At 27.6% G+C, this 10,649-nt stretch overlaps 1 protein-coding gene across 1 annotated transcript; it reads right to left on the bottom strand.

The window, feature by feature from the left end:
* Window positions 1-271: 271 nt before the first annotated feature.
* Window positions 272-1,023, bottom strand: L228DRAFT_237075 (hypothetical protein; the record flags this gene model as incomplete). The annotated part of the gene is made up of 4 exons (XM_018330895.1): window positions 272-445; window positions 508-566; window positions 702-785; window positions 984-1,023. The coding sequence occupies 4 exons, from the start codon at window positions 1,021-1,023 to the stop codon at window positions 272-274; spliced, it is 357 nt and encodes a 118-aa protein (XP_018189669.1).
* Window positions 1,024-10,649: the final 9,626 nt, after the last annotated feature.

Raw genomic sequence — 10,649 nt, 5'->3', positions numbered from 1 at the left:
TTTTAATCATGTGTGTCTTGTCAAGAATTATATAGTTGAAACATCCTTTAAGAGAACTGGACCATTTCAGGTTTATAGTATCTAACTTTGCATTGGTATTTTGTTTTGTTCATTTGTTCTTGATGTAGAAATTGGTGTTTAATGGTGGCCTATGCTAGTTGACAAGTGTCAGGTATGAAGTAATGACTACAGTGTTTGCATTCTTTTTATCTCTGTTAAAAAGGTCATGTTATTTTGTCAGCCTCTTGTTGATAGTAGTCACCTTTGGGTACTACTTCTTGTAGTAGTCTCCATAGTACATATAGACTAAAATGTTATCCATGACATATAGAATTTGTTTCATCCATTGCTTTACAAGATTAGAAGAAACAATGACAAGAAAAGGCTTTGCCATGGCCTTAGGAGGCATGCCCTCTTGTAACAAGCTTTGCCTTTCATTGATTTTCTAAAAGTCAAGTCAGCATATAAAGCTTGTTACAGGAAATGGAGAAAATTCATGAAACTTACATGCAAAAGCCAGTCAATCCTGATCCATGTTTTCCCTAGACTAATAACATCTGCCAAAACTATGCTATGATGGCTAGTATTCTAAAAATCTATGATGGCCTTGATTGCCACTGGCTGCCAGAACTTGAGTTTCAACCTTTCTGCCATCCTAGAAATTCATAGATATGTAGGGTCTTTGCAGCCAAGAAGTTTACAGGCTGCATCATGGTCCTTATGCTGGTATAATATATTGTTGAGGTATGCTTTGTGCTTGGTAAAGATGTACAATGCCTCATTATCTAGTTTGGAGTAGGTAATGAGTAGTTTGTTACTATTAAATTGCTTACTCTCCTTTTCTCACATGACTAATTCTACACTCATTGTAATATTGTTAACAAGTTGAAATAGGTCTCTTAAGTTCTTCTTGAAGGAAAAATCTTTAAGAATCTGCTTGATCACCTAGACCTTTCAATAGTCTTCCTCAAGGTTTAGCTTACTACTAATCTTTAATTTCTCTAGGCAACACTCTAGGAGCATGCTTCATGTAGAAGCTTCAAGATGAAATTAGCTACTAGGTAGAGGAGTAGAAGCAGTCAGAACCCTAAGTGCCTTTTCATGGTCTTCTTTATAGATTTAAGCCTCTATCTTTGACTTTGCTACTATAGTTATGTCTTCTCTAGTGCTTATCTCTTCCTTAGTCAAACCAGGCTCATAATCATCATCTAAGTCATTGCCAAGTCTCAAGAATCATTTAGAGACAGTCTTAGTCCTATCATCATCTAACTCATCTACATCCATCTTGTCTCCAGCACCTCCATCATTACCTTTACTTTTGCTACTGCCTTGAGCAATTATAGTGTTAATTACTGAGAATCCTGATTGGGTTAGTAACTTAAGTTTTAGCCTTTTTGCTACATTTAGGGAAGAGTCAGGTAATTGTCTATAGTGTTTTTGCTAGCAAGACTTTGTAGCACTAGTATGTTACATGTATAAATATGATAGCCACTGATACATCTACCAAAGCATCTCATCCATCTTCTCAGCAGTTAGGTTTTACCTGAAAAAAAGGCCTTCCTTCTGCTTTATGTTTGTTTGCTTAGTACAAACCAGGAAAAATGCCAGGTAGTCTTCAAGATTCTAGTTTAATTTGTCAATACCAAAGCTGGTGTACTTTCCATTACCATTACAATCATCTGCCAAGATTAATGATTGAATAGCTGCTAGGTCTAGTCCTTAACTTCTTTTTTTCTCTACAGCCTCTTGCTTTAGCCTTTCTAGCTTGATGCATTCATTACAGAGAGTATCCCAATGGGGCTTAAAGAATTTTCTAGCAAGGAGTTCATCCAGGCAACCTATGCCAACAGAGAGATACTAGGCTAGACAACTTTTGTCTTCCCATGGCTAGCTTTTTGCTATTCTATAGTCAGCTTGTACCCTTGTTATCTAATCTTCTGTACTATTTACAAAATAGCTCTTTCTTGTAACAAGCTTTACTATAAAGCCTGCTACAGTAGAGAAGAATTTAGAAAACAGCTGGTTTAACTTACTATTAATATTAGTTTTACCTTTTTACTTTCTTTTTACTTTCACTAGGCCCACAGTTACAGTGCTTGATTCATTACTTCCCCCTTCACTAAAATTGCTTTGTACAATTTCTCCAGGATTTTTGCCCTTACTCTGCTAGCTCTAGACTTTTCTAGACTTCAGCTAGAGAGTTTTCCAGAACCCCTGTTCTAGGCTTTACTTGCCTCTATCAAAACCAGACTTTGTGCTCATTTTGAATTGTAAAGGGATTTTTGTAGCAAATTTGCTAAAAATAATATTGTAGATTGTAAGCAAATGAGATCAAAAAAGTAGATGCTTTGCTGCCTTTAAATAGCTGGAAAATTTACTAAATTTCTTTGTTAGCTTACTTTACTAGATTAGATAAGGTAATTTTCACTTAACAAAAAAATGATCTTGCTCTAATCATCAAAGAAATCATATACAAAATGAAGCTAAGCTATTTGCAAGGTAAAAGATTAGTCTGTAAGATAAAAAAGCATAAGTAAGGGTATGAAAAGATCATGGTAAGAAAAAGGTAAAGGTAAGAGAAATCTAAAGTGATTCAGAGGTAATTCAACAAAGATTTACCTTAGTAGGTCAAAATTACATGCTTTGAATTAATTCTTTCAAAGAATTAGACTCACCTATGATACTAAGCACTAAATAAACAATAAAACAGATGTTATTTGAAGCAAAAGCTACTTAAAAGCACATTCTCAGCTCCAGAGTAAAAACAAGATGAATGTAATGATGAGTAGTGATGAGAAAGGTAGTGTTGAAGATTTTCAGATGAGAAAAGGCTATAAGCAAGGAAATTCACTAAATCTCTGTTAGGTAGCAGGATTGAAATGAAAGTACAAAGCCAGCTATAGAGCATTATATATATATACATAGAGCATGTTGATATTTTAGGCATGCCATGGCCATTGCTGTGCCTGAGCCACAGCTGCCTGTAGAACTTGTTAGAGAGTAGCAATATTGAGCCATTGAAAGACACATTTCCTAGGCTAAAGTGTAAGTATTCTACTTTTAAAATTAAATTAATTACTTACAAGTAGAGGAAACTTGTAAAGATGTACTTTGTAGATGCTAGAGTTGATGGTGTTGAAGAAAATTACAGGGATAGCAAATTACAAGGGTTACTTCTTCAGGACCCCTTGAACACTAACAGCCCATGCTACATATCCTGCCAGTCATGTGACCTGTGACCATGTTGTACCCTGGACTCTTATCCCAGGTTTTGAACTCCAGGCCCTACATTAAACCATTTATAACCTTCTTCAACAGAGAAAACTAATAATTTTTTTTACCAACTTTAAGATTGTTATTTTGTTGTATTGGATGGATTTAACTTCAACTGCACCAGGTCTGAAATAGACCATGGTAAACAATATCTTAGTAACTATCAGAAAGGTTCACTCATCAAGCTTGAGAGATGAACTTATGTTATCTAGGTTAGACAAAGTACATTAAACAAGTAAAGAAACAAACTTGGCCAAAATTGTCTTTAACAAGAATGAAGAAGATGATGAGCCAAATTCTCCTATGCTAGCTAGAGTAAGCATCTCATACTTCTCAGGTGACTGTTCTAATACCTCACAGTATAGAAATAGACATTTGGGAGTAAAATCTCAACCACACCCAGTAGTTTAATCACAATCTACATCCTAACATTAGTTACAATTATCAAGGTACCCCTTGTATAAAGCTTCACTACCATCAAAGGGCAAAGCAAAGCCTCATACAGGGGGCTGCCCAAGTTCTAGCAACCCTCTGCCAGCAACAACTTGACATCAGCCTTCACAATTTCTCAGCTAGCAAACAGCTTTAAAGCCAGCTCCAAAGCCAGCTTCAAGAAACTCCATTACATGACCTACTATTATTTCACACAGCCAAAAAGATGGTGAAACTGATTTCAAAACTGACCATGAATTTATTGACATCAATAAAGTCATAGTTCCTAGTATACAAAAGATAATTCTACCTAGTCATCAAGCAATTACATTAAAAAAGTTTACTAGGTATACATTCCTAATAGCTAGTATATATAACTTTAACAAATGTATATATAGAGAGAGCCTTCTGACAACTCACCAGCCAAATTCTGTAATGAACAATGATTCAAGCAGCATCTATGTTATGTCAAATACAGAATTAGTACTTTTCACCAACCTCAAGAACATGGCAAGACAGATATTTTTAGTAATACTTTCAAGTACAGATTGTATCTCCCCAGTGGAGGCAGTCTTTCCCAGTATGAAGTTGAGTCATGAGACTTTCAAACATGCTATGTCTCATGTAAAATCTCAATTTAAGACCTGGAAGCACCAGACCCTCTCTTACTATAATGCATTCACAAATTAGTAGGTTAACATAAAATCTACTAAGTTGAAGTTATCTAAAAACTTTAAGTTCATTCACAACACTTTAAATAATGATTTTCAACTACACTGGTTCAAGAATATGTTTCAGTAGGCTAAAAAAGGGGTGGCTTTTGATAAAATTATACTACTGGGCCTGGAATTTTTCAAATGCAGGTTGCCATCCAAACTTTTAGACCTTTTATCACTACTAACTTGTAGTATCTAGTTGCTTTTGTCATCTTCATTACACATTGCCACTTGATGTTACTATGTCAGTAGCAAGATACTACTAGGTAATACATTAACCTTTTAGATCCTCAACTGGCCAAGTATAATTACATACATTTTCTTGCTATTTTTGATGCTCTTGGGCATAAGAAAGAGTTCTATAACATAGTTATTACAAGTAATTTCCTACTTCAAAAGTAACTCATCAAATCAAATAGAAAATAGCAATCAATTGATCTGGACAAGGATTTAGATACTGCCTTGTTTCTTGCTGTCTCTAGGAAGACAGTGAAAAGAAAATGCATATTGGTAGACAGTAAAAATAAAACAGATCATGAAGATAAAATAGAAGAAGATAACAATGAACTTTTGATGCTACCAATGCCAGATAATTATGAACCTAAATCTCTTAATGCAGTGCTTTAAACTATATATTTTTTCATTGCTTTTCATAGCATAAATTGCTTTCATGATACTCTTGCATGCTGCTTCTTTTTGATACTATAGATACACTAGCTATCTAGCTTTGAAATATAATTTTGATATCAAAAATTTACATTCATTGTTATATATCTTTAAATTCTTATTTTTTAAATTTGAACTTTATTTTTTTTGAAATTTTACATAAACTAAAAACTAAAAATAATTCAAAAACTAGAATTTATAAAAATAATATAATAAAAACTATTATTTATAATTATATAAATTAATAAAATTCAAAATAGTTAAAAACTAAAAAGTATAATTTTTAATTTATAATATTTTTTTAAATTAATTTAATTAATTATTTATAAATACTAAATTTTGAAACTAAAATTTAAAAATAAAATATAATAGTTTTTTTATTTATATAATTAATACTTATATATAAATAATTAGTATATATAAAGTTTAAAATTTAAAATAGTTAAAAATTTTAATAAATTTATAATAGTTTAAATAATAACTATATAAGCACTTAAGTACTATAAAGAAAAAAATTTAAATAGTAGTTAAATAAAATCAACAATTACTTTAAACCTTGATTACACTAACTATTTCCAAAAACTTTCAACAATAAACAACTCAAAATATTCAAAACATCAATCAGCTACTACAAGTTATTCAAGAAAAAAAAAGTTTTTATACTATAGAGCTAGATATTCTATTGACAAGAAGCCAGGATCAAGTTTCAAAAGTAAAATTCTAACAATTTAAAACTGAAATTATTATAAAGCTTGATCAAATACTTTAAATAACTACTGGACAACAAGTAATTAAATAAACTACAGTACTAACTACTTTTCAATTCCAGTTTATCAATCAAAAACCAAAACCATCTATAACATATACTTTTATAGCTAAAAAATTCAATACAAAAAAAAATCTATAGACTACAGTTTCAAAAGCTAAGTCTAAAACTAAAAAAGTAGTTAAACTAACTATTACCTTTAAAGATAAAAAAGTAATTGTTACTCCTAAACAGATGCTAAATTCTTTCAATCCTATAGAAATCAGAAACCAAATTAATAAAAAACTTAAAGAAGCAAAAATCAATGACTTGCTGGTAGCAAGTATTATTCAATCTTAGTTTTAAACAAATATTGTTTTAACAACTTATCAAAACAATACAGCTTATCAATTATTGTAACATAAAGCTATCTGGGCTTTTGAACTAGAAGTAATACAAATTGCAAAAGATAAAAAGTAATACAAAATTGTTACTTATGGAATCCTTACAGAAGCATTTCAAGAATCTCAAAAATTACAAGCAATTCAAAAAAAACTTGAAACATACAACAAAAATTTAAAACTTACATATTTACCTACTTGAATTATATTTGCAAAAACAAAATAGTACAAGAAACACTCTTTTCTAGTATTAGCTTTTAAAACAAAACAAGAAGCTAAGCAAGCCTTAAGAAACAGACTTTTTATAGCTAGACTATTAACTAAAATAGTTAAATATAAAGATAACAAATCAACAAACTAATGTTTTAAATATTAATAATTTAGACATCAATATACTAAATGTACTAAAGAAACAAAATATTAAATTTGTATAGAATTATACAATATAAGACAACATACATGCACTATATATATTCTACCAACTATAAGCAAGGTATATTTTTATAGCATTATTAAATGTAGTAATTGCTTAGAAAGTTATAGAGTTAATGCAGAAAAATGTTCTATATACCAAGCTTTATTACTAACTACATCAACTATAGACTATCTTGCTATAGACTATTAATGAATAAAAGTCCAATAGATATTCAAATAATCTAATACAATTGTACTAGATCTATTAATGTCATGTATTTATGTCTAGATCTAGTAACATCTTTAACAGACATTCTTTTATTACAAGTACCCTGGATTGAATTGAACAATACTATTATATTATATTTTTCATTTATAACAATATTTTTCTTATCAACATCTAAAAGATCTAGAGTATTAGCTTTTATTATAAAGCTAAAACTAGATCTACAATGTACTATTGAAACAATAATTCAAAATAAAAATTGCTTTATCTTACAAGTACAAAGTACTACTATTTTATTAATATTTATTATTAATATCTATAATAAAGCTCAATAAACTATTATACTTTCTCTATAGACAGTAAAAAGACTATTATATAATATACAATTATAGTCTAAAATACTTATCTGTAGAAATTTCAATGCAGATTATACATAGTAAAACTCTATGAAAACTACTTTTATTAGAGCAAATGTACTAGTTATGTAGCTTATACAATATTAATTTCTTTTAATTAATACTTTTGACTTAATAACTTATCTTGGAAATTAAAGAAATAATTCTTTAATATTAGATCTAGCATTTTCTATACCAAACTTATATTTTTATATATAAAACTGGTAGATACTTAAAAACTAGGTAACAGGATCAAATTATAAAGTAATTAAATTTATATTAAAAAGATTAAACTAAGAGAAAGTTATTTATTCTATATATACTTCTTTCAATATTAAAAAAGCCAACTAGAAAATCTTTTAAAATATACTCCAGAAACAAAAAAAGTATCATCTAAATTAACTATAAAGAGATTAACTAAAAAATATTATTTCAAGTACTAGATTAGAAGAAATAGCATGTATACTATAACATAGTATTAAAACAGTATACTAAAGATTTATTCCTCAATTTAAACTATCTCTAAGATTTAAACCATGGTAGAATAATCAATTATCATCTCAAAAAACTAAAGTAGCTCAAGCAAAGAGACAATGAAAGTAAAATCAAAGTCAAGTTTTTTAGAAAGTATATACTACTAAAAGAAACAACTTCTTCAGAAGTATTAAACAAGCTAAAAAAACTTCTTAACAAATGTTAAAAGAGCTAATGTTTTTAAAGTATACTACTATACCAACTCAAGAAAAGTAGAAAAACTTCCTTTTATTCAAGGATTAATTATTGTAGAAACTATTTTCAAAGGAAAATGCTTAGCTTTCTTAATTACTTTATTTTTTACACTATCTACAAGTCAAGAAACTATAGGAATTCAATACAATGCTTAAATATGCTCTTGGCCAAAGATTACTAAACAAGAGATTGAGCATGCTATCCAAACTTTTGCTCTCAAAAAAGCACCAAAACTTAATCAATTATCTTTTGTAATTATTCAAAAAATATTTCAATATATTCCAAGATAGTTTACTCTAGTATATCAACTACTATTAAATCAAGAACATCATTCTACTAGCTGGAGATAGGATATAGGAGCAGTACTAAAAAAACTATTAAAACTTAACTATACTCAATCAAAAGCATATAGAATAATCATACTTTTTAACTGCTTAGGCAAGATTTCAGAGAAAATTATAGCTACTAAACTATCTTATTTAAAAAACAGTCAAGACTTATTACACAAAGAGCAAATGGGAGGTAGAAAATAAAGATTAGCTATAAATGCAGCTATAATGCTTATCTATAATATCCAAGAAGCTTGGAATTAAAAACAAGTTTTATCTTGTTTTTTTTTAGATGTAAAAAAAGCATTTAATCATGTTTTAACTATACAACTACTACAAGTTTTATAGCAATTTTAACTACCAAAAGTACTACTTAACTAAATAAAATACTTTATAATACAAAAATAAATTAGTCTAGCTTTTGATAAACAATAACAATCTATGACAGCTATCAATACTGGAATTCCATAAGGCTTATCTCTATCACCAATTTTATTTTTATTATACTTAAAATTTCTATTCAATTATATCTAAGATAAATTTTCTATAGTTAAACTATCTAACTATATTGATAATATAGCTATAGTAGTTCAAGGAGCTATACCTATAGCTAACTATTTAATACTTGAAAAAATTACTAAACTAGTCTTTATCTGAGGAGAAAAAAATGCTATTGCATTTGATAATGCAAAAACAGAATTTATTTACTTTTAATCAACAAAAACACTAAGTCAAGCTACATGTACACTATCAAATGAAACTGTAGTAGCATTTAATATTTGTATCAAATGGTTAGAAATTTAGTTTGATTTTAAACTATCTTTCAAAGAATATGTTACTAGAAAAGTAATAGCAGCTACAAGAGCCTTTTATAGCTTAAGTAGACTAACTACTTGGATTAAAAGAATATCTATTCCAGCTGGAATTACCTTATACAAAGCCTGTACTATATTTATTAGTGACTTTAGATCTTTAATCTAGTAGAAACAATAGACAAACTACAAGAATCTCTTTTAAAAGCTTCAAAACCAAGCTTTATAGAAGATTCTTAGATGTTTTAAAACAAGTTTTATACAAGCTATAGAGATAAAAGCATGTTTACTATCTGCCAACCTCAGGCTGAAACTTCAATGCTATAAATATATACTGAAAATGACTATATTATTCTTGTTACATTTACTTAAACAAAGAACTCTCAAAGAATTTTCTTCAATATTACAAACAAAACAAAATATAGATACTATCAAGTATCTAGACTAAAATGAACAACTTATTCAGTTAAAGTTCAAAGTATATTTTATTCAATATATAAAAATACTAGCTAAATTAGCTACTATTTTATCTACTATACTAGAGCTAGAGTTCTATACAATAACTGAATGGCCTCTATAGAAACAATTTCTAGATATATCTATTATAAAAAACAAGTACTCCAAGTTTGAAATGAAGGAAAAATACCAAACAATACTAAACAGCTTTTAAAGTCAAGTTTCAAAAGGTAATTATATAGTTTATATAGATAAATCATTACAAACAATAGTAGGAGCAAAATGTTATATTATTTACTATCAAAATATATATATTTTTTTCTAGCACCTGGGCTTATACATAAAAATTTATAATGCAGAACTCTTTGCTTTAACTAAAGCAATAAAATAGATAGCATATAGATTAACTATAATTTCAAAAGCTATCTGAATATTTATAAACAATTAAAGTATTTTGAATATAATATAATACCTTATAGCTGGACCTGGATAACAACTACTACTACAAATTTTTCTGCCATTCAAGTTTTCAAAGACAATAATATTTAAATCTATCTTTAGTAGATTTTAAACCATCAAGGAATACTAGAAAATAAAGAAGTAAATAAAGTAACTAAATATAAAACAATATATACTAACAAATTATATAAAAATGTATACTTAGATGCCTTTTATATAGTTTAATAAATAATTTTAAATAAAATTTTAATTATATAAAAATTATTTAAAATTATAATTTAAAAATTTATAATTAATAAACTACTTTAAATTATTTAAAATTATTAAAAATAGTTATAGATTTTTTTTAATAATATATTATAATAAGTTATTTATTTATTTTAAAATTAAAATATTTAAAACTAATATATTTAGTTATAAATAATATTTTAATTATTTATAAAATGATTGAATATTTAATTTAATTTAAATTAATTATATTTAATAATATTTTAGTTAAAAATAATATAACTAAATAATTTTAAAAAAGTTGTTTTATAATATTAATTTTATTTAAGTTTTATTTAATTTTTTTTAATTATATTTAAATTTAAGTT

The sequence above is a fragment of the Xylona heveae genome, assembly GCF_001619985.1.
Source record: "Xylona heveae TC161 unplaced genomic scaffold L228scaffold_3, whole genome shotgun sequence".
Classification (NCBI taxonomy): domain Eukaryota; kingdom Fungi; phylum Ascomycota; class Xylonomycetes; order Xylonales; family Xylonaceae; genus Xylona; species Xylona heveae.
Note: the sequence above shows the minus strand (reverse complement) of the source record. Positions and strands in the feature narration are given on the sequence as shown.